Source organism: Brachionichthys hirsutus, chromosome 7, assembly GCF_040956055.1.
Source record: "Brachionichthys hirsutus isolate HB-005 chromosome 7, CSIRO-AGI_Bhir_v1, whole genome shotgun sequence".
In the NCBI taxonomy this organism is placed as follows: Eukaryota; Metazoa; Chordata; class Actinopteri; order Lophiiformes; family Brachionichthyidae; genus Brachionichthys; species Brachionichthys hirsutus.
In genome coordinates, this window is record NC_090903.1 from 6282730 (window position 1) to 6307920 (window position 25191).

The window sequence follows — 25191 nt, forward strand, 5'->3', positions numbered from 1 at the left end:
GGACTCAGGTCTGTTCCTTTGTCAGTTGTCCACCTTGACTGGGCCTGACTCAGAAGGCCGGCTGGGGACAATGTCCTCCACCTCTCCCCGTGAGATCCTCTCCCACTGGCCCAGGTTCTCCCTGCAAACAGAGCAATCCCTTTTTAAAAAAAAATCAAAGGCAGGGCTTAGCATCTGTGTGATTAACAAGCTGTAAAAGAAATGTCAATGTTTGTTCTTTAAGTGCTGATTATATTATGCATTTAAAGAACATAAATTATGAAGTTATGATTAAATATATATTATCAGATGTACATGACTCAAGAATTATAGAATGTATCACTGCAGGGCTAATAAATAAATTACTAAACAAATTAATTGTACATCTGATAAAAAGTTACATTTTCAAAGTACTGGTAAAAAAAAAAAAAAAAGCAAATAGAATGCTTAAAAATCACAATACATCAAAAGGAATCTGGGGAGGTAAAGCACCAATGCATTGTACTCGGAGGTTTGTCTAGCCCGATGTCAGTGCAGTCGCACTGCATGGATGTGCATTTCCATTTCCAGGATCCATTTCCTGCTCGGTCCCCTAAAAAATATTCCTTGACATTTTTTTTTAAATGCACACAGGAAGGATGGAACCTTCCATTATATCCAACTTATATTGCAGCTTGGAGTATTCTCCCTCTAGTACTATGCTGTAACATTTAATACTCACTTGCAGGCATTTAGTAGAGGATTGGACGGAGGGAAAAGCTGTGCTAGTGTCGTGTAGCATGGAAGAGCAACAGCATTGTAGAATCCCACCTAAAAAAGATCATGAGAATTATATTTAGGTTTATGTCTGTGATTTGGGCACCAACTGTTGGGAATTTTAACAGCTGTGTGTCACTGAAAGATTCCTACACTGGAGATACAATCTGTAGCAAGTGAAGTTGGCAATAAGGCAGTAAAACCTGGCAGCGCATGTGTGGCTTCCCACAAAGCCGCATGACAGCAGTTATTGTATCAGCCGAAACCTTTTAAATAACCGGAATGATTCCACACAATCAGAATGTGAAGTGGAGAACGCAGAAAGAAAGTCTCACCTGGCCTTGGGGAACCTCACCCTTCTTGTCTCTATCCATCATGGGGATCGGCTGCAGTCCAATCTTCTTCATCTCATCTCCCTGTGGAGGAACAAAAAAAAAAAGAAACACACGTCTCTTTTTACACTTGCAAACGGCCCCAAACCCTGTGACCAATGATTGCCATTATTTTGTGCCTCACAATCTGCATGCCAACATTTACTACCTAAAGGTCTAAATCGTGATATGGAGGCAGGATCATGACAGTAAAACTGCTTCATCATCATCAGCAGCAGCAGAATCCCACTATACCTCAGCCCAGAACTCAGCATAGATGTCGTTTGCTGTGAGTCGAGTGATTTGCCATTTCTTGGTAACAGAACACAGGTCACATGCTGTCATCATCAGACCAATCACACGGTCCCTGGAGGGGAGCAGAGCCTAATTATAGCCGTGTGAACAAACTCAACGTGCCCTTTAAGTGTGCCAGGCCCACTTGTCTCTGTGTGATGCTATTAAACCGGGTCTGATCTTGACCTGACCTGTGCACCGGTACAAGTCGTCGTGACCTGACCTGTGCGTGAGGTTGTTGAAGTCCAGCCCATGCGAGGAAAGCAGCTCCATCAGCAGCTTCTGGTTGTTGAAGTACAGGGCGAGGTCTGTGGCGATGATGGCCTTTCGGATGATCTCCAACACCTGCTCATACTCGCTGGAATTCAGGTTGGAGAAAATATTGTGCCCTTCCAGCTATGAGAAACAAAGAGATCGATAAAAAAGCAAAAGCTCCACTTATGAGGCGTTCGGCTCAGCTAGGTTGTAATTTCATGTTCATCCGAGGGTCGGTGCCCCGACAGCAGATCCTGAAAGTTACACAAGAGGGCACTCATATATCTACATTGTGCGGTTCCTTCAATGCATCGTCAAACGGCGTGTCTGTGTGTGCAAATTAGAAGAAATGGAAAATTATGCTTCGCCTACTTGGAAAAAGACTAGAAATTACAAGCGAGAGTCTTTATTTATGTGGTAAACATGAGCTTTTTTTTAAGGTCATTTTTAAAAATCTCCCCTGCAGCTTTCATTCTTTCATCTGCATGTCTTTAAGCTCGATATAATGATATGCTTAGATATTGAAAGAAGTCAAAACTTGTTCCGTAAAGAAGTAACTCCGACACGTGAAAAGGTGATAAATAGATCGCGGAGTCTTGGCTTTAATCGTACAATAGGTTGTGCATATTGGAGCTCTACCTGCAGGATGGTGACGGTCTGAGAGAAGTGGTGCTGCTCCATGGTGGAGGTAGAATACAGGGCAGCCAGCGGGTGGTCAAACTTCTGCAGGTAAGTGTTGCTGTACCCCCTGTGGTCCAAGTCGTGACACAGGCAGGCTATCAATAAACCCTTCTTCTGTGAGCCAGATTGAGAAGAGAGCAAAAACATTATAATGACAAAGGACCCCAAATGTTAACCTTGCTTTGAATTTAATTTAATTTTGTCTAGGAGCAGTAAAACTGGATCAGACCTCTAGTTCTGTGAATATCCCAGAGGTTTTCTGCAGGATGGCATACATGCAGTGCGCCACTGTCACTGCGTGCTTCCAGTTGTGGTAGGGCACACGGCGGTAGTTCTTCCGTACAGACATGGTGAACCGACACAGCTTCTCCAGGTCAAAGCTACGCAACGAAAAGAGACGGTTCACAATCACCCCAGCTCTAGATGGGGGCCGCGCGCGCGGAGTCCGATGGCACCTTACCTGGCTTTCCCACAGGAATTATGAACCATGTAGATAAAGACAGCAGGCCAGATCTCCTCTAAGGGATTCATGTCAAAATGGAACCTGGGGGGGGGGGGGGGGATAAAGGCAGAGATGGGCGAGAATCAGCCTTACACGGGACAGATGATGGAACCTGCCCGGGTCTGGACCTTTCGCCCCCTTAGCATGCAAAGCAACTACAGAGCAGCGGTAGAGACTGAAGCCCTGCTCTGGATCTGCACCTGAGGAGCGCTCACATTTCAATCTCTTTGTAGACGGGCGCAGGGAGGTTGAGCTGGGAAAGGGTCTTCAATTCCTCTGATGTGCAGATGCTGTGGTAAGACAGCTTTTCCATCGTCACTCTATAAATGCATTCAGAATGCCGGATCCGGTGGTACATCTGCAGAGAAACACAGAGACTGTGGTTAACCTCACTGAACAGGAATTAGTCTTTAAAATGTCAACACTTCAGGGATATAAATACCCTAATCTGTCGAATTATATTAAGTGTCACTGTTGAAATTTACAAAAGGGTCAAACTTGAGTTCTGCACAGCGGTCCTGTGTCTTATTTCATCTATGTGTCTCAAGGAAGAGTGTCCACATCTGGTTTTTATCGCTCTTCCCGTCCCAGACAAGCAGGAATAAGACAAGTCAGGTACAAGCGCCCAGCCGCACATCTTCCAACATAAATCAGGAGCTCGGCCCAAATGAGTTTCTTAGAGGCATAAATTACAGCTAAACATAAATCCTGTCAGTGGACGGATGCAGACTGCTTGTCTTGAAATATTAAAATGCCTCATTAATTTTAAGACCAACTTTGTGACGTTGTTCTTGCGTAAGTTTGTCGTACGAGATGACGATGTCAGGCCCCAACAGAGCCGGGAGGCTCTGACAGACTGCAGAACTCGAGCTTGATTTGTGTGACATCTGTGTCTTGCATGAAAGGGATAATCAGCAATGCCACAAATACACAATTTGTTTTTTGTTTTTTTACATTTTGGAGGAAAGCATATTTAAATAAAAGCTGTTGGCTCCATCTCTAGAAACTTGGAACCAGTCTTCCAGCTACACGTATGACTGGAGGACTAAGATGAGGCACAAAGATGCAGTTAAATAAGCCAATTGTGATCGAGTTCATATGATGTTAAGTAATCCTTATGTCACCCGGCTGTGGGTAAAGAGCAGGCTTGTGCAGAATGATGAAGAGATAATGCTGTTGGAGCTGATCAGCCAGCCACTTGAATATGAACGAACACTGCGACTTACTCACATTTGCACAGTGTAAGGCCAGAGCACAGAAGACAGCAAACATCTTAAAGTTGTTCTCATCTGTTTTAGTGAAGGCACTTCCGCTTAGCTTGTTCACCATCTGCACCACGCCGATAACGGTCCCTCGGCTCACAATTGGCATGCACAGGATGTTCCGCGTGGTGTAGCCGGTTTTGAGGTCCACTTCCCTGTTGAGGGAAAATATGGAGACGCTTTGTCAGAGATCATAAAAGTCATTTCAGGGTGAAGCCTTTTCTGATGTAAAGAATTTGTATTTAAAATTAGGGCAAATAAGCAAAGTCATCTTTATGAAAGTGGATAAGATCCTTCTGTAATGGACGACATCAGTAAGAAATGTGGTTACCGGTTGAACCGCGGGTCTGCGTAGGCATCTGGGATATTTAAGACTTCCCCTGTCCGAGCCACTTGACCCGCGATTCCCTTGTCTATAGAAAACCTGCAGATATGGGAGGTGAGAAGGGGACAAGAATTAAGGGCTTGTGCATGGATGAACATCTACATTCAAAACAGAATTAATGTTAAAATCAACACGACAACCCGATTTAAGTAAGCACAAGTAAGGGCGAGCATGAACCATTTCTACTCCAAGACAAAAGAAGCACAACTTGCATGACGAGTTAAACATAAATGAGTTATGTCCTGAAAAGGACACAGATGGACGGAGCCGTTCCTCCTCACTCTGTGGTGCAGGACAATAATATAATGTGGAGAAAAAAAATAACATTTGAAATCAGTTTCAGCTGATAATAAACAAGAATTTCCAATAGAAATGCTCGCAAAAAGGGCGACGGTGGTGCAGGCGGTTGTGTGGGTCGTCCGATGATCGAGAGGTTGGCGGATCGATTTCCGGCTACACTGTCATTGTGTCCTTGGGCAAGACACTTCACCCACATTTCCTGTGTGAATGTAGTGAGCGAGTGAATGTCGGTGGTGGTCAGGAGGGCAGCCTCGCTCCTGTCAGTCTGCCCCGGGGCAGCTGTGGCTACAGTAGTAGCTTCACCACCCCCAAGTATGGAGTGAATGAATAATGTACAATGTAAAGCGTCTTTGAGTGTCCAGAAAAGCGCTATATAAAACCAACGCGTTATTATTATTATAAAAGAAAAAAGTAGACTTTTGTGTAGGAAAAAAAAAGAACACAAACACAATGAAAATGTACTTAAACAGATAAAACTCACAGACCTAATTTCTTTGGTTTTCCTAAAGACAGGTTTGCCTTCGTTCTCTTCCCCGATATCGAACAGGTCAGAGAACAGTTCTTTGTTGTTGTGATCTACCTGGAAGAGTGCGCACCTGTCTGCATTCACCAGGTCTTTTGCATATATCTGCAAAACAATAGTGACAGAACCTCCTCAGCATCTGTGATGGCTTGAAAACAACAACAACAAAAATGCAGCAAGCACCTGCAATTTAATTAACGCACCACTTGAACGCTGCATAGCCTCCTAATGTTCAGAGCTAGCAATAAAAGACACACGCAGTAAAACGACAGGTCATTCCAGTTTGTTTTCGAAGCCCATGGCTTGAATGACCTGAGGTGACCCCACAGACACAAAGGCAGCAAAATACATGGAAACAGAGCGGAGAGTTAAAGAAACGTCCAAATCAAACCATTCCATCCAGATCAGTGTCAGAAATGATTAATATTAGCATTTAAAATGCTGCAACCTGAAAAACATTCTAAGTTGAGCCATGCTTGAATTCATTAGACACATATTTAGGATGGTTATGCTGATATATGCTGAATAATAACACTTATAAGAACTATTGTTAATGTGAGTATTACAACTATATATTATTGATGAAAACAAGCATGTGTTGCCAGGGAACAATGGCATTGCCCCCCAGGCATGGAACGGGCCTCATCCGCAGCTTTACTATGTCTTTTTAACACAAATAACTTAACACACACTCCCCGGATGTGCAGCCATGAAGACAACGTGAATGAACACATACTTGCAGAAATCTCACTCACCATAATATGTTCAAGTAGAGAATCTATTGCCACAATGTTATCAAAGTATGTTCTGTGCGAAAAGAAGAAATGACGCATTGAGATGTTTGACAGATGGGAAGCTCCGATGACGATTCACATTCAAAGACATGAGAGCTAAGATGCCTACAAATGCAGTCATTTCATCTGCTGCCCGAGCAAAACAACGGCTTCTAATATTAGATCTGGCAACGAGAAAAGATGAGACACCAATTCATTTTTTATAATCATACACATTAAAATCAGACTGAGTACATTTTAAATGCGTCGACATCAGAATGTATTTGGAGTGACGGAAACACTACCAATGGCAGCGCTTACTTTGACACGTCTAGGAGGAAGTCATTGAGTTCAGTCTGTTTGGCGAGGCCTTTGCACACCTGCAAACAATGAAAAAGAATCCATGACCCGATGCTGCAAGTGTCACACGTTTTCTTTTTACAGGATGCATCCTGCATTTACTGTAAACACATCGTTGTGGGCTGCCTTCATGATTTTCTGTAACAACAGTGCTCTGCAGCAAGGATGTAACCCGGGGGGGCTCAGCGGCCCACTGTGGCCAGTGCCGCAGTGGGACGCTGTTTCTCAGAGGTGCTGTGATATTTGTTCTTTTAAAAACAGCGCTGGGGAGTAATGATGTCTTTGGAGAGCTGTTTGTTGAATCCATGGCTTAGTTGATATGACTGGGCCCAGTGGCAACCCAGTTCCTGTACACAGTGGATTTCCCCGTTAAAAAACACCAGCGCAGAACCAGAACAAAACAGAGTCGGCCAAGATCATAATAAGTGGGACGGGTAGGAGAGAAATAATACTGAATGTATCAGAATCATTGAGCAACTTTAAATTCCAGCCCAATGTGGATGTTTGCTCACCTGAACCTGATGAATGGCTACTGATGCCCATGCTAAATTAGCCGTTGCAATCTGAAAAAGAAAGATAAACTCCAGAGAACAGCAGCAAACAAACAATATTTGACCAGTTATCATGTTTCATCATCATGTACTTTCATTATTTGTACTGTCTGTACTGTGAATCACACTGGATTCACACTGTGGCACCATCTTTAGAAGTCTGGATTGCATTCAAGCAATAGAACAATTAAAGGTTGGCTAAATAAGCTCAATGCATGTTATGCACAATGAAAGGCGTAATCCCTCAGAGAACTATCACTACAGTTCACTGCAGCTCTACTAACCTCTTTAATATCTTTCAGCTTGTTGTTTTGGTTTTGTTATAACCATGCTCATTGCGGTAAAGATAAACTAACACTCCGTGTTACACAGACAATCCTCTCTTCTAGCTGGTGAAAAAAGTGGAACATTTGCATCGAGATTTTTAGCACAGACTAAAGTACTGCTCAAAGTAGATTAAATATTGAGCAGAACTTGTCAGACAGTCAAAAATCTAAGCAAAAATTTGATGCTAATTCTGTTCTGTGTCTGCAGGGTGTGTGAATAGTTGCAAAGCCATTAGCCATGCCTAAAGGTTGCTGATATGTTGCTGTATTCACAACTTCCTGTGCTTGAAATAAATAACATTAAAAAATTTAAATATCACAGCAATTTATACCTGATATATTCTACTTCCGAGTATTGAATTCATTTAGTTGTATACAGCATTAAAGAGAATAATGCTAAAACATGTGTCATGTACAAAATCAGGAAATTATTATTATTTTTTTTAACAGTGATTGCATTTATAGAAATCTTAATTTATATGCAATGTAATTTTCTAACTAGGCCCAATTTCACACTGACCTGACCCCCCCCCCCCCCCCCCCCCAATCTAAAAGGAAGGATAAAAGTGAGTTCCTGCTAACTTGTAGCTCCGGGAGCCGTGCGCCAGCCTTCAGCTGGATGCATTGTTGTGTGAGTCAGACTGACCTCCTGGTGGCTGAGGTTGAAGGGCTCCCTGCCCCGGTGCCGATGCAGCTCCAGGATAGCAATGAAGTCCCCGATGGCAGTGAGGATGGGGAGGCACAGGACGGAGTGAACGTGGATCCCTGAGTCTTGCCCTGTGCCGTCGGGGAAGCGCTCGTCCTGCAGCACACAGTTCAGGAAATGTTGTTACGACTGGAAGTGCATAGGAGTAAGCAGGTGTGAGTTACAGGTCCATCCGCTCATACCGACAAAGAATCCTGAAATGTACCCGTCATCGGGACAAACACGTCTGCTTCTGTCTTTACACACTGGCTTTACTGATATTCATTTTGTTGAGCTCCAATATCTCAAGTTCATGGTGTCAAATGTGAATGAGGATCGATCCTCTAGTAGGAAAAATCCCCCGTCAGTAACTATTAATGCGGAGTACTTCAAAGGGTGCATTAAACAGGGGGGGGGGGGCATTTTAAAGAATCACAAAGAGCTCACATGAATATCGGGACATTTCTTCTCCTCATCTTATGTCCTTTGCTAAGACACTAAATCAACAGTGCTGAGAAGAACAGGGCCTCACCCCCACAATGTCCTCTACCAGCAGAGTTTTGCGAGTCTTGGCAACATGAACGGCAACGGTTGTCCCAACTGCGATGGGGAAAGGGCTTGGCGGACCGTCCTTGGTCCCCGTTGGGGTGAACAAGCATAAACTCTGTTCAGATTAGGAGATGGAAAAAGAAAAGGTCAAACCGATGCACACAACTGCATTACTGTATATAATTACTGTGGGGGCATTATACACACACACACACACACACACACACACACACACAAACATGTCCTCTGCACTTACTTTGTTGCATTCTCCAAAGAAGTAAAGTGCAAAATCATCAGCTTTTGTTGCTGCAGAAAAGAAACAAAAGGTCTTTAACCGTAGTTAGTACAACTTCAAACGTATTGTCTTTGTGCTATTTTGTGTTTAATTGAAAGTTTAAAAATGGATTAAAACAAATTGGAACATGTTACATGCTCTTATATGGTCCTGTTCAAAAACACACGACTGCTATTACAGAAAGGAAAAGTGTGACAAAAGTCTCATTAACAATGTCACTCTGGCCAAAAGCCTATATACAGCCATGCAGCGCATTCAATCCGCCTTTCTAGTCCCATTTCACACTGGTATATTGGAAACGTGTCATGTGACAATAGGGAGACCACAGGGGCATCATGAGACCTTAGTGGGTGGTGCGGTTTGGTGAAATGACCCTTTGGCCAATTGAAAAGAACCTGTTTGAACTGTTGGTATCACATTCTCATACTTACACTTATCTGGCATAAAAAGGTTCGGAGTGAAATGAAATATAACACTTACTATATTTGTGTTTTGTTTTTTTGTTTTTTAGAATTCAGTGCCTGAAAATAATCTTTTTTTTTTTTTTTTTACTGTTGCTTGAACATTTTATATTAAGGATTGCATCATACTGTGACATCGCTGTGACTTTTGGGTTTTGCTGGCAGCTTAACCTAAATTGAGAGGATGAAATCTATATATATATTCCATGCTTTTACCGGTTTTGATGATGCTGCACAACTCATAGAGCAACAGTTTGTTGTCTCCTCCAGTGTCCAGGCGCTGCTCCATGTAGCTGTTGAGTTCGTACGCCACACCCTGCATATTTGTGTCCTGGTACTGCTGGATGCAAAACACACAGAACTTGCATCTCCACAGTCTTGCCATGAATTATTTTAACATGACCATTCATCACAAATATTAGCCTCTATCTCACTCTGAAACTCCCCTCCATTGATGTATCCCAAGGAGCCCCATGGCTGCAGTCCTAAGAGGACGCCACTGGAGCCCCACCGTAAATGATTAGCTCTGCGGCGCAGCCTCAGCTAAAAAAGGTGTTACGTAAGAGGCGCACCTCCTTTCCTGCACTGGGCCAGACAGCCGTCTATTTCTGCGCCTGCAGAGAGGTGAGGACAGGACTGCAGGGAAAGTGGTGCACTAGAAAGACTCGCCCCACGGGACGCCTTCTCTCCTGCCACATCCTGCTTGCACAGACGTATGGATGACGCACTGAGCGTTCCAGTGGCCCTCGCTCTTGACTTTCCGTCTACCGGCTCTGGGGCCTCCTGTTGGTCCCGACACCTGTCCTCCTAAGGGCCAGATAGTGGGGCACAGAACATCATGTCCTCTTTGCTACAACTTTCCTACGAACTGTCTCTTGACGTCATCGCCGCCACCGGGGAAGTCATGGTTTCACCTGCATCAGCGTGTTTGGATTGACAGCAGCATCATATAAATACCACAGAACAGATTTCCACGACACTTGACGGTAACTTGAGCAGGATTAATCCACATTAAATTGTGGATTCATCGTTATTTTATTTTAATTCATAACGTAGTTATACTAGATGGGTTGTTATCTATGAGTGTGGGCAAATCAGATCCAATTAAAAATCAGACAGACCACATTTATATGGTTGGTGGCTACAAACCCGGCAACCCGAGCTGCAGGGATACAGCGGTTTCCCTCGTGTTGGGAAGCCCTTGTTCGAGCCCTGTCCCCTGCGGGCTGCATGTCAAATTCTTTAGTGAGATATTGAACCCCAATGTGCCGAATGGGCCAAATGCACAGAAAGAATTTGCTCAAGGGGACAGCAACATATAGCTTGTCTTATCTTGACCTTAAATTATAGTTCCAGGGCTACAAGTTTAAATTTGGACAAGGCATGATGCATTTAAAGGGCCTGCAGGGCCTTGGTGGTGCTACGAGGTCTAATGATGGTTGTTAATCATCTATTTGTATATATATATATATATATATATATATGATACAAACAAGTACGAATGAGTAAAACCACTGTCAAAGTGTAAAATGCATCTTAAGGAAACACATTGTGTAGGTTTTAGTACATTGTGTCATGCTGTCCTTCAATAAATTCAGCCACAGTGCCCTGACTTAGGTAAGAGCTGATTTATGACTAAAGGTCATTAAGGGGTACAGAGGAGAAGGCAATTAAGAAATGTATATTTATATATATATATACAGTATATATAATTCAGTTAAACATATGTACAGTATATGAAGTTTCATAAATACGTACACATACAATTAAGAAAAAAACCCACCCTACTGATTTCTTTAGCTGATGCGTCATCTGTGAAGAGAAAAGAAAATGCAAAATTAAAAACCCATGAACTCTCCGTTCTCACGGTTGCTTCCATTGTAGCATTGAGAACGATAGTTCATGAGAGGGTTCATTGGTAACACCGTTAAACTACACAAATGCAAAGGCACTCGTTGCTGGAATGGAACATGCAGGCTTTAGTTAACCTTAAATTGTTGGCACACATAATTCTCCGGTCAGGAAACAAACTGAATCCCAACAGGGAAGCTGAGTTGATGCACGAACACAATGACGGCAATGTAGCACAGATAAGTAGGAAAGGTCAACCAAATACATATTAGACGTATTTAAAAAATACAGGTTTGAAAGTATGCAAGAGCGAGGTAATCCGGATTGGTTGAGTTACAGTTGTAGCATAACTGTAGTAACCAAAGCGACATGAATAGAGAGGTAAGTAATATTGAACTGAAAGCATTCAGTCTCCATCATGTATCATCCTTCGCTGGGTGCAGGGAGGCTGATCCCTGCTGACAAAGACCAGGCAGCAAGCAGCAGTCATCCTCTCTTCAGTCTGTAATACATAGTTTATTCCTTTCTATGTACATGAACTGTGTTTCAGAATCGGTTTAGAGGCGACTGACTAGATATGTTTAATTTCTAGATAACTAAATATCTGTATTGATGTTCCATTTTGTACTGATGTCAGGACTTTTGCTCACACCCACCTAAGATTTGGACACAAATGCAAGACAGGCTGTCTCCCAAATCAAATCCCATCCCCATCATGAAACATTTATCGATTGAATTAACATGTATTTCTTTAATATCAGACGCGCTGCACTGCACAACAATGATCCACACTCACATTTACACAGAAAGTCAAATGTTCCTTTTAAGCAGAATTAGTTTAAGTCCCCGATTACATATTCTCTGTTTGATTTCCGTCCGTTAGAGAGACCGACATGACTATTTTCTTTAGAAGTAGATGATGAAAAATAATATAAATGAAATCTCCTTCCAATCTTAACTTCAGATGAGAATAAAACAACACACAACTACAGTCACTGTTCAGAGCTCTTGGGTAACTTTTCATGTGATTAGCTCAGACTGATGAAAAAGCTGCGTAGAATTAGAAACATCTCCCAAAGCGCTAACTCATGCCCTTGCCCTCATTTGTAACAAACCGCTTTCTACACATCAAGAAAGACATTGCAGCCTGCCTCACTGGCTGTTGTTTGAAACATTCCTCCGCCATGCCATGAGTCTCCTAACTTAGCCATGACAGCTTGTTTTAGAGTGAACCTCTGGCAGGGCATGACGTCAATTTGAAGACAGATAGAGATGCACTTGGAAAAACACTTTGAGAGAAGGGAAAATAAACACAGGGCGGTGCTTAACGGCACTCAAAATAGAAACACGAGTAGATTACTGGAGAATTTCTCTAAAAACAGGAAGGAAACACTCAACACATGCACCTAAATGAACATGTATACGGTTATAATTGCAGCTGCTGTATTTAATTCATGTTCATGACATCACCATTTTACTCAATGATGATTGCCGTCGATAGTGTGTGTGTTGCGTAGCCTACGGTTGGACGACGAGTGAAATACAAGCTCCGTGAGAGGAGCTGTGAAAATAAACCTGATCATAATGACACAATGCAATTTAATACTCGCTCCTTGGTTTGACTATTTACTCCAGGTTATTTCATTTATACTACGTACTACGGAGAAGGAGAGACGTTAAGCTTGACTGTAAAAAAAAATCTAATGCAAACAACAAACCAGGCCGAGCATGAGTAGCAAGGGCAGTAAAAATATCATACGTTATTATGATCCTGATGGCAAAAGAGCGAGGACACAAGTAGTTGCGAAACAAATAAAAACACCATACAGTCCTTCGCAAAAACAAACGCTGACAACAAATGGACAAATGGTTTTTGAGCCAGTGTAGTGTGACTGACGTCTTTCACAGAGCAAATCAGTCCATCCTGAATTTGACACCTCTCTATTCCCAGAAGTGTTTCCTCTTGCCAGGTCTTGAGGTTTCCCAATACTCAAAATATGTTGTCCTGCCACTGTTTGCAGCGTTTCACGTCAAAATGAGTGTCTAGTAAACCGTCCCTGCTGACATCTCATGTGCAGCAGCGCCAGTGAAACCGCAAGGTCAGCATGGAGCGTTGTGTCCACACACCGAAAACGTCTAAAGGGCCAAAAAGCAAACAGGGACCGGCCGTTCTTACAGGCTCTATACTCTGTAAGGTGAAATGCTGAGTCATCCTGCGCCTGAGCACCAAAGAGATATGAGAGATACCGAATGGCTGGACCAGTTCCGCATGTCTGTAGACACATTCGGCATGGATGCTGATATTCCTAAACAGCAGGTTTATGGCAGCTTGCATTACAGCTTCTTCTGCAACAAAAACATTATCGTTTCATCCGGTTGGAGTCGAGGGATTGACCCTATGGATGCATTTAGCGATGGGGAGGCAAGGGGCAGTATATGCACTGTACAGGTGTGTGCTTTATCCTCCAGTACTTTCAGGGACACTGCTGTGCTTTTAGTAAACACAAGAGGAAAGGGTTAAAAATAAACTGCCAGCTCAGTGAGCGGTGAACACTAAACACAACTGACCAATGACAGCAACTCCTGAAAACAAGCGAGGCTCAGCAAAACCACCTCGAGTAACTTCCTCACACAGTTCAAACGCTTCCTGAACTGAAACGATCCTCCAGGTGTGCAGCAGTGGGACTAAATACGAGTCTGCTTAGCAAAACCGATAATTAGTGGGCAGGGAGTCCTATTTCGACGCATTCATGCATGCATGCTTTTTCTAATATTTTCAGTTTCGCAGAGAGTCCTGATTTGGTGCATCAGCTGCTCTTCTGTCACTCCAAAACTGCCAAGTCAAAAATAAGTGGGTGAGGATGACATCAGAAATGGCAAAGCCTCTCCCGAGTCTTGATGTAAAGTCAAATTCCAGTTCCAATTCCCCCACAGGCAGCAAAAACTAAAAGCATTTTCACACCACACAAGCGTATCCAGTCAAATCGCCGGCACATGTCGTCTTCACAGCGTGCAATGAAAGCATTTACGTCAGTGCGGGACACGTGTGCAACAGACCCAGCAGACACAGCTGGGTCGGTTTAAAAAAATGCTCAGACCAGATTGAAGGAGTCAAACCCCAGACCGGACTGGAACCCCTAGGTGGCGCACTTATTATAGCCCTGAGTTAGAGTCAGAGGGTGGAGGTCAAACACGCGCGTCACTACGGTGGGTCAAAAGGGCAAACAGTCATCTTTATTGCACAAACCGATTCCAATAGACATGACGGCCGGTGGACTGAAGTAAGGAGTGGATTAGCCATAAGGTTACAATTAGCCAATCAGAAACAAAAGAAGACCTGGATTTTCTTGGCGAGGATTAATTCTACATAAAGAAGGCAACGAGTGCGAATGTCACGTGGACACAAAGTGTTGTTCTGACAAGCTGGCCTTCTACAGGATGCCGCCGATCAACGGGGAGCCCTCCAGGGTCATTTATGTGAGCATGTGAGAGCACTGATATTTGGGTGCATCTCCTGGACAACAGTTCCAGCTCCACCCTCACCCTTCTTTTTCCCTGGCAAAGAATGACTCCTAAATTACCCGTAATCCAACTAAACAGGAAACATTTGCTCAGGTATTTATAATATATTTGAATTCTATAATAATTTGTCCAAAAACATTTATTTAAAATCAAAAAAAGATTTTGCTTGCCCTAAATCCACCGCTTTATCAGAATCCAACACAATTTGAATTATTTCCTACCACATCCGAACTTCCCATCAAATTTTCAGAAAAGTAATGAAATGATTTTCGCGTCATCCTGCTAAAAATGTTGATTTTACATAAATGTAAATAACTGATATAAGTGTCCCAAAAACCCCAAAGCTTTGAAAAACAACCAGCATCCACTTATTATATTATTGTTACTTATTATTTAGATGACATCGGATAAGCGCAGCCACCAAACTTGATCTTTGCGCCAACATGTTTCAGTTTGATGCCTGGCTTGGCACAGAACACGAACGACATGAATGAAATGAGTTATTCCTGGTTGGCGCCGGTAAGAACGACTAACATGAGGGCCTCTATTTGAAACCTGTCAACGTAAACACCGACACCCACATGTGCGTGCCCGCAGGAGACGGCTTCAGATGCAGGCCCGGACTTCAGGAATCGATGTTTCGGTAAGGCGCCGGAGAAACACGACTGTCTGCAGGCCTGGTGTGGAAAGCGGCTCCAAGATGTGACAAATCCATCCTCTGCTTGTTTCCCCCTTTGCTTCAACACGCCCACACCGCTACCATCCCTGCCCCTCCCGCAGGCCCCCCCGTTAGCCCTTCTGCATGTCTCCAGAGGTCGCCTCTGACGTCAGCAGCTCGACTGGGCAGCGTGCCAGCGCTGTGGGGCCTTGATGGATGTGGTTGGTCCGCTGTGCGTGGAGTGCACGGCGTAGTCCCAACTTGGACCGCTCGAATCGCATTTAATGACCCGTAAACACCCGTCAGGCCTGTTGCCTCTCCACTTCATTTGTCTATCACACACACACACACACTGACTATTACAAGAGACACAGGTGAAAATGAGTGGAAAAGACCAGGACGATGGATAAAACGGCTCCAGTTATCTTATCGTCTGTGTTTTACGGTTCTAGAGTGTTGGACTTTTTCAATGCAATAAAAGGCAACCGCTGATGTGGCTGCAGAGATTCAGATGATGAGTCAGGAACTCGTACTGGATTATTGGGGGGGGGGGGGGGGTTCAAGCTTCAACATTGCCAAATATAACCAAAATTAAAACGGGGTCTGTAGATCCAAAGGATCCAGAGCGCCGAGGAGTGTGTGTGTGTGTGTGTGTGTGTGTGTTTCCACCTGTGTGCCTCCGTGAGCGTGTCGGTGTACCTGCAGGCCTGCTGCTGGTCTTTCTTTTCAGCCATCTGTCCAGCGTCTCTGCACTCACGCTCTCCGACACAAAGTCGTCCAGCATCTGCGGGTGCAGCGAGAGGTAGGCCTTCACTTTCTCATCCGTCAAACCTGAAGCGCCGAAAGAAAACGCATTGTAGATCACAAATTTACACTTAAAAAACAAGCAAAAGGGGCAAACTCGGTAATGTTGTGAGAGTGGAATAATGTCAAATGCAGTAAGAAGTGGCCAAAGGTCGACTCTCTCTCGTTGCTGTGAGGTTCCAGCTAAAGCTGAGAGCCATGCAGGCTCACTTGTGTTTACAATGAAGCTGCGTCTCCAGGGATCGGAGCCCCCAGCAGAGGCAGCAGGATAAAGGAGGACTCAATTGTGCTTAATAGGCAATTAGGTACTTGAGCGCTCGCTAAGTACTGCTGTTTACTATCTTTGTTGTGAGGGGTGGGGGGAAGCCATTTTCCCAGACCATCACCGAGAGAAAGATGTTGTTTTTAATACACCCGCCGGCACCTGGGAGGCCGTCATGAAGCACTAGACGCGCACTCCACACAAATGGAGTGCGTGTCCAAAAGAAAGACTTGGAACAGTCCAAAATCAAGCATGACGAGCCATTTTAGTACCAGACCTTGAAATGGACATGCGAAGTCATGAAAAGTAGATCCTCCTGTGAAAGAAAAGCTAATCCTGTGACAGTGCTAAACGGACTTAGCATTGCTGCCTTAGGACATTACTACTTAGCAATGCTTTCATCAAAATAGTAGAAACAGGCACTTTGGACGCCGACCATTTTTTTTTTATACAGCGTTCTCATGAAGCCTCCGGTTATCAGAAGCATCTGTGTAGACTTGAGTCGAGGATGAATCACAGGAGGACATGCAGCTGGAAGGCATCTGTTCTCCTGTCAGACACGCACTACATGGAAATATTGCTCAGTGGGGTGTCTGTCAGAAGTGCAGTGTGATATCGGGGTAGTGAGCGACTGCAGGCTTGGACAGCAGAAGTGTAAATGGAGGGTGGCGGAGCAAAATGGCAAAATAAAACGAGACCCATGCATCCACTTCAGCTGTGGGAATCACATGCTTGTCTAATGTGATTCCAGTGCTCTGGTAAACAATCTGATTGGCTGTCCAAGTGTTTTGATCAACTACCCCAGATCTAATCAATTGATCTTCATTAACAGTGGATCGTCTGCTCACTGTGTGTGTATGTGTAGATATGGAAGGATTGTGGTTGCAAGAAAAAAAAAAAAAGAAGAAGCAGAGGTGGGGGGGGTTAAGCTTGGCGGCGAGGAGGATGCTGTGGTCTGATGCTGTCCAGACACGAGACACGACTCTTCAAGAGCGGAACGCCTCACGAGACTCCTGGACAGGTCTGACGCACATTGGCAGAATACAGCTTAATAAACCCGAGAAAGGTAATGGGTGTGTGTGTGTGGGGGGGTGTACATAAGGACACAGAATAAAAATCAGGGCACTGCAACACAAACTAAGAAGGCACTACAAAGCTGTTTATGAATGAAACGTTTGTGTTGAAGAAGCACTGCAAATAATTTGGCTGTCATATGTGTGCACATGAAGAAAAATAGTCACATGTTCAATTCCCATGGGGCAAATAGTTCAGTTACTTCTAATTTTACACCGGGCATGTACAAGTTTAGAACATTGTGTCCTCTGTAGGCTTAAAATGACTGATCCAAACTACCAGAAATGGCTAAAACAATAATTCATATATCTTGAAAATCACTCCACATGGTTTTTGAATTTTGAGCTCATTTGAACTAATGAGGGAAGCTCTGTAGGAGACAATCTGAGGCAGAGCTGGGGGGGGGGGGGCTTCTGGGGTAATAAATACCGGTAATCAAATCCCGCTATGAAGCAAGCACATTTGGAACGAAAACGTGGATCTATCTATCATCAGCCTCTGTTTTCGCCCCGTCTGAAGCAGCAAACTGTGGTGTAATGCACCGTAATTAGTCCCTCTTTGTCCTTGTTGACTTCAGACTCGAAGGGAAGTGTTCGGCAACACGGCCAGAACAGGGACAAAGAAGAAGCGAGGGAATTCACTGGAGTCTCTGGTGAGTGCTGAGTTCAGTCAGAGGCTGAGCGTAAACACAGAGAGACACGCACACTCACTGACTCAAGCCCAGTGAGCTGTTCTTGCCTGTGATCCTGCATGATCAAAAGGCCAAAACTGACTTTTGCTGTCTGCATGAATCTAAAATAGAATAGAATAGAAGGACGTCGGCACTCACAGTGTGGCGATGGATGCGATCGGCCGTCTCTAAAGGTATTTCTTGGGGCCTCCATTCCAGAGGAATAATCTATACGCATCTGTTACCCAACACCTTATGCTAGAATCAATTCGTTAATGCATTTTTGACAATGCTAAAAATAACACCTGTGACTAGATATATCCTGCAAGGAACATGACAGGAAATCCTTCAAGTGTCCATTTCACCCAGAGTGAATGGACTAACAAACATGTTTGAGACATTTAAATCACTTATTTAGACAAATGCATCGACAGTTTTCTCTGCAGCATGTTTGTGAGCAGCTGAAGCCCAGCCAGCAGGGATTTTGGTGTCTAACTCAGATTTGGGTTTCCTGTGTAAAACTCTGAAGCTCGAGTTCATGCAGTGAGGCATTGTTGCATAACATTTATCTTAACTACAGTCACCACACCCTGGGACTGGGACTGGGACTGAGAATGGAAAGCCAAACCACTCACAGCCTGTCTGGGTCTCACATCCGAGTTCAAGCATAAACACACTCCTGTTTGTCGGAGAATACATTTCCAGCAAGGGCTGAGCATGCAGTATGTGTGACCGCCAGCTTGTTAATGTGGAATTCCTGGCATCAAAACATTCCCATAAATAGCAAATTCTTAGAAGTTACTCTTTGCGTTTATGACGAATTTTATTTCGGAAATCAATTTGGCATGTTATGATTTTATGTGGAAAAGTAAATGGCTTACAGAGAAAGCTGCAAACAAAGTTATTTGCAGTGTGCCACAATAAAACGTTCTTCCAGTTAATGCCTTTTCAAGCTCGGCATTAGGATATCAACTACTGTAAGGACAAGTATGGCAACAATGAACAACGAGCACGACGAGAGAAAGCTGAAACAAACTCCGTTGTGGTGAAATCTCATCTATGACTCACAAGTAATGATATGACATGCCGCAGGTCGAGACAAGACGGAAAGCCGCAGAGGAGTTCTGGTGTTACATATCTGTGTTGATTTACATCAGAGAAAAGAAAGTGAAGAAAGGATTAGTTCTTGTCTCTGTGTCCACATCTGTCCTTATTCTGCCACTTATATTTGGTTTTATTTGAGCCTGCAAAAACTCCTTCTGTCACATAGTTGATCAGCAACAACACTTTCATCACACCAGCCTTCATTTGAGAGCTGTGGAACAGAGAGAATAATTACAGCGGACATCCTCGACTTCTGTTCATCGTCTTCTACTCCTCTTTAATGAGGGGTTTTTATTTTTAACCATTTATTGCCAAACGTATCATATTTGATACACGTGGTCTAATTCAGAAGTTCGATTCCCCAAATTTTGCAAGATATTATTTTTTGAAAAAGCCTCCATTACAGGTAAATGGGAACATCTGGATTTGTTTTGGTATCACAACAATATCCGCAATCTGGATCCGATCCGGATTAAATTCGGTGGTGAGCTAGAGGCCCTCACCCTACATGACTGTGTAAATTCCATAAATCAACCGAGATATTGAGGAACACGTTTTGAAGCTCCACTGACTTCAATATTAACAAAACCTTCAAAGTGATCCAGAATCCAGGATCTCTCCTGGATTATCACCAAAATGTAATAATCTGTTCCTGGTAACATTCCCAACATTTCCTGAAAACTTCATCAAGATTCGTCTATAACTTTTTGAGTTATGTTGCTAAAAGACAGACGGACAGACATATAAACAAACCAGCGCCGGTGATCTACATAACCCCCGCCTGGGTGGAAGTAATCATAACATTTTCGAGATAGCCTCACAACACTATCGCCTCTTCCCCTCCCCAAGGCCAAATGCTACATTTTTGTTTTGACTGACGCATTTTATAAGCACACAAACAAATACATGTGTTGTCGGTCTCAAGCCTTCCTTCAACTTTCTCTTGCAAAGATAATTAAAGCTGCAGGCGGCAGGCGTGTCCTTGCTACCAGACGCCTGCAGGTAGACAAAGCACTGAAACTGTGAGCATTGCACAAACTGCCCTGAAGGTTACAAGGCGACTTCCTGTGTCCACTAGGCAGCGGTGGACAACACACACACACACGCACACATGATATGAATATGTGGATGTCTTCAGGATGTCTTTTTGTTTTCTAGGGGGTGCTGTGGAGTCATTTTGCAACACACATCAAATCACTTGTGATGAGTTGGTCAGGTTTGGTGAGTTCCCAAGCATCCCTGGCCTCTCAACACCTACTTCCTGTTTCATGATGATTAATCAATACCGTACTCCGTTCCTTAAGTAGCTGCTGGTCATTTTCCTTGAATAGAGTCTGCCTGTTTAAAACAATTACATGCAAACATTACACAGCGTGTTGGTAAGGGATGTCAAAATGTATATGTGATGAATTCATCCATTCATTCTTGAATGAATAATAATAATAATAATACATTTTATTTTTATACCGCTTTTCTAGAAACTCAAAGTCGCTTGAGTGAGTGAATTAATGAATATATAATATATGTGTGTGTGTGTGTGAGTGTGTGTGATTTGTTACCTAAACATAACAATAATTAGATGTAAGGCCAATAAAATCATGGAGATTGACATAATTAAATAAAATAGTTTAAATGTAATTCCTGTATTGGAATGAATGAAATGAGACAATGTAAAAACAAGATAAATGCATATTTTAATAGCAAACAGCTCTGCCCGATCTACATCATTGATCATCTATTCACTGTGACGCAGGAAACTCTCTGTGTGATCTACCACTACCACCAAAATCAATCAATCAATCAATGTTTATTTATACAGCCCTTTACAACACCCAAGGAAGGTGACCAAAGTGCTTCACAATAAAACAAAACTAAGACAAACAAAGATATGAAAAGGAAACACAAAGAGTAACACAGAAGAGGCAGAAATAAAAAAATAAAAAATGCCACAGTGCTATTAAGTATTAAAAGCCTGCCTGAATAAATAGGTTTTAAGGTTGCATTTAAAATGGCCCAGGTCACTAACGGGGTGTAAATCCAGAGGGAGACCTCAAGGGCCTGCCAAAGACATGAAAGCTTAACAAATCAGATAAATAAGACAGTGCCAATCCATTAAATGCTTTAAAAACAAACAATAAAAGTTTAGAATCTGTTCTGAAACACACAGGAAGCCAGTGGAGAGGCGATGAAACCGGAACAACAAAGAAAAGCAGCAAATCCTTCAATTTAAAAAGCTGAAACCAGAATGTGTGTTAAATTTTACTTGAAACTGATGATCAAAATAAGATGCAATTTATTTCCATCGATTAATTACTTACTGACTCATTCTTGCAGCTGGGGAATCAGAACTGACCCTGACGTTGCTAATATTCAGTGATGAAGAGGCTCCTCCTTGCAACATATAAAAAATGTTGAAAAATGCTCATGAGCAAAAAAGGGAAAATACCCCTCCTCCTGCAGCGAACTCCTTCGTGTAGAGGCAAGGGCAAGGTGCCAAGGCACTACTTTTCACTTTCCTGATACGAGGCTTTGGCAGGAAGGGGGGGGGGGGGGGGGGGGGGGGCAGGGCATGCGTCAGCAGCCTGCTTGGGACTCCCTTGCCAGGAGAACATGTGGTTCTGATCTTCTGGAGTGCAGCATCCAACGCTCACAATCAATGCGCGGCAAAAACAATAGAAAACAGAAGACACCGGAGATGAAACAGCTTTGACTAATTGATCCATTAAATCTAATTGTGTGTGTGTGTGTGTGTGCGTGCGTGCGCGTGCGTGCACGTGTATAGGTTTCATTCATTTTCTAACCGCTTATTCCGTTATCGGGTCGCGGGCCAAGCTGGAGCCAATCCCAGCAGTCAATGGGCGAGAGGCAGGGGACACCCCGGACAAGCCGCCAGTACATCGCAGGGCAACACAGAGACATACAACCAGCCACACACCCACTCACACCTATGGGCAATTCAGTGTCACCAATCAGCCTAGGCTGCATGTTTTTGGTGGTGGGAGGAAGCCGGAGAACCCGGCGAGAACCCACGCAGACACGGGGAGAACATGCAAACTCCTCACAGAATGGCCACAAGCCGGAGACGAACCTGCGACCATCTCGCTGTGAGGCAACAGTGCTTACCACTGCGCCACCGAGCCGCCCCACGCGTATAGGTATAAATATGCAAAGGCTCATCATTTCAAAGACACGCCCCCCCCCCCCACATCGCAAAAACAAACAGCTTCGCTAACGCCTCCGAGACAAGAGAGGGGAGATTTCCGTGGAAGTGTCATTTGCATCATTTCCACTTCCATGGTCCAGGTCATTAGACGTAAAGGGAAGGCCAATAAATATCAAGCTGAGATGGAGATAAGCCGTGTCTGATACACACCTTTAACAGGTGGTCACAGCTGAGCAGCAGTACAGACTACACCTGGAGACACACGCAAGGCTTCACCTCCAAATCAAAATGAACGTCCTTTCAGTGAAAGTCCAGATGTGGCGCATCACATGAACAAAAGGAGTCTAAACAGTAAGACCCTAACCCCCCCCCCCTTTCAATCCCAGGAGCCACATCAGCAATCAGGGGTCATGTTTCCTGCTCCACATCTGGGCTGATGCTGAACATTGCAGTCGCTCTGCAGAGGAGCCATTTGGGACCTGGGTAATGAGAACCACAGGTCTGTGCATTTTTCCAGTGTCATGTTCTCTTATAAGCTCTGACACTAGTACGAGCTGCAAGGGAACCTACATGCATGTGGCCTTTTCCCATCCCCTCTGATAAAAACCTGACAAGCTGACAAGGGAAGGTCAACGGACGCCCTGTCATCTGTTTCACCGCTCAGATCCTGCGTTGCGCCCTGGCACCGATCCAGTCCTGCCGAGCTCCATACAAAAAGCTAATTTTCTTTGGCTTGGATTTCCCGAGAGTTTGAAAGTTTAGAACACAAATAACAAAGTGACTACATGAGGACTGCTCGGTCCAGTCTGGGATTATTTTGCTATTCACAGTTATACTCCAATGATGATGATGATGATGATGATGATGATGAGCAGTACATTTCTTTGTAGATTCACTGAGAGAAGTGAGTGTGAGAAGACAGAGAGAGGGCGCGCGGTGGGACAGGAAATGCCCAGCGTGAGCACTTCCTGCCTGACAATGCAGCTTTCATCACTGGCTTGAGCAATTCGTTGACAATCAATTGGGTTTTGAAAAATTCCTGAGAGATCACATTAGGGCTGACCAAGACTGACCTCCAATGCTCGCCAGAAATATACGCACACAAACACACACAAAGGCACGTCGATTTTCCCACAATATGAGGCAACAAGCAGCCATAATATCCCAGTGCTTAGAATTATAGGGGCAACAGGGGAGTGAGGAAGCCAAGTATGTTGTCTTTACAAACTTCAGTGTCTCAAGGGAGGACCGGATCTGCTGGACAGTCCAGAAACTGGTCACATTTCAGAGGACAAATAATTAGGGGATAAACATGCCAGTTGGTTGAAAACAAAACCCGAAAAACCCTCCACTCCTCTGGGTTTGATACATTTCATGCAATTTTTCATATGTTTCTACAAGGCAGAAAGTGAGCCACAAAACCCAGAGCAGATAATGACAAGTATTATATTTAAGACATGTAGGTGTCTATGTGCCGATCACACACAAGGTAATCCTATGTTTAACCCAGCTGGATTCACAGCTGTAACATAAAAATAAAAAAAATGCAGCATAAATGTGAGAAATGATCTCATATATAACTAGAGTGGGAACCAACAATGAACTCGTCCTCAGGGAAATTCAAAACGTCAAGGAGCCTTATGGAACGTGGAATTCTTGTCCTTTTTTGGTCATTGAGAGGCAGACACATCTACATACTATACGTCAATTACACATTACATGACAGCAGTTCACAGCTATGTGTGTTCTCTGTGGCGCCACTCAGCATCCCGGGCCCCAACCTGCTAACTCGTTGTAACGGCGCTGCCACAAAAGGTCACTTGACGAGCCGCTGAAATAAAAGACAGACCACTGACAGCATTTATCCATGACGGCAGGCACGGAAGGGAACGTAAGGTGGGAATCACAGAAATTAACAATTAAAGGCATTCTTAAAATAGAAGTTCCCTCTTCAATATTACAAAGATGCAAAAGCATATAAATTATTCAGCATGTGAATTATTAGATGGATATAGAGTGATATTTACAGTATAGTGAGAATAAATGTAACTTTATATAATAACATAGTAATGTTAAAACGTGTAATGTGCTTTCCTCTGACCCAATTACATTTTTACCACTCGATGTATTGGAAATAATTCGAAAATTAATGTTATGATTGTTGTAGTTAATAAGATAATAATAATATATTTATATGGGAATATTAACCCTGAACGCAGATTTATGCAGGAATATTTTAATTCCTACACACACACACACACACACAATGAAGTCGCCACCCATTCAGATCAGTTATCAATCTGTCATTCCTAAAGTTGGACACATCGGACGCACACGCCGACGTCAGGTCGTGTTTTCGTTTTCTGCATTTTCAAAGAAAAGCCAGCGATGATCTGAGTTTCATCCGGTAACAACGTGGGTTTTAGGTACCTACTTGCACCCGGGAAGCAGTCCGTTAACCTTCTGAAACAGCTTGCTGAAGACGGACCATCTTCCATTTCGGACTTGCGAGCGCAAAAGCAGAGGAGCCAGGGAGAAAAGTGCGCGTCTGCAGCTGCAACTTAGTGCGTCTGTGCAAAAAAAAAAAAAAGAAAGGAAAACAAAAAGCCAAACTATTCCACTAACGCGTTCGGTTGATGTCCTCGGGCTGTCCGGGCTTTGGAAGGGCAAGAAGAGCCGTGTGTTGCCCCCCCCCTCCTTCTCCTCCTCCTCCTCCTCCTCCCTTCCACCAGCGATATGACCCAGCACCGCCGGCCGAGGTGTCGCTCCGGTCGG

The 25191-nt window shown here is 43.7% G+C and overlaps 1 protein-coding gene across 1 annotated transcript; it reads right to left on the minus strand.

Annotated features, from left to right (window-relative positions):
* Positions 1–24914, minus strand: pde10a (phosphodiesterase 10A). Its single transcript, XM_068741362.1, has 22 exons — positions 24851–24914; positions 16039–16170; positions 11092–11120; positions 9525–9645; positions 8809–8858; positions 8536–8667; positions 7965–8120; positions 6954–7004; positions 6403–6461; positions 6064–6115; positions 5271–5413; positions 4432–4524; positions 4069–4255; positions 3054–3196; positions 2797–2880; positions 2566–2716; positions 2295–2450; positions 1624–1796; positions 1362–1473; positions 1071–1151; positions 701–789; positions 1–121 (listed from the first exon to the last, which is right to left on the minus strand). Exons 1-22 carry the CDS (start codon positions 24912–24914, stop codon positions 22–24), a joined length of 2358 nt encoding a protein of 785 aa, XP_068597463.1. The 3' UTR covers positions 1–21.
* Positions 24915–25191: the final 277 nt, after the last annotated feature.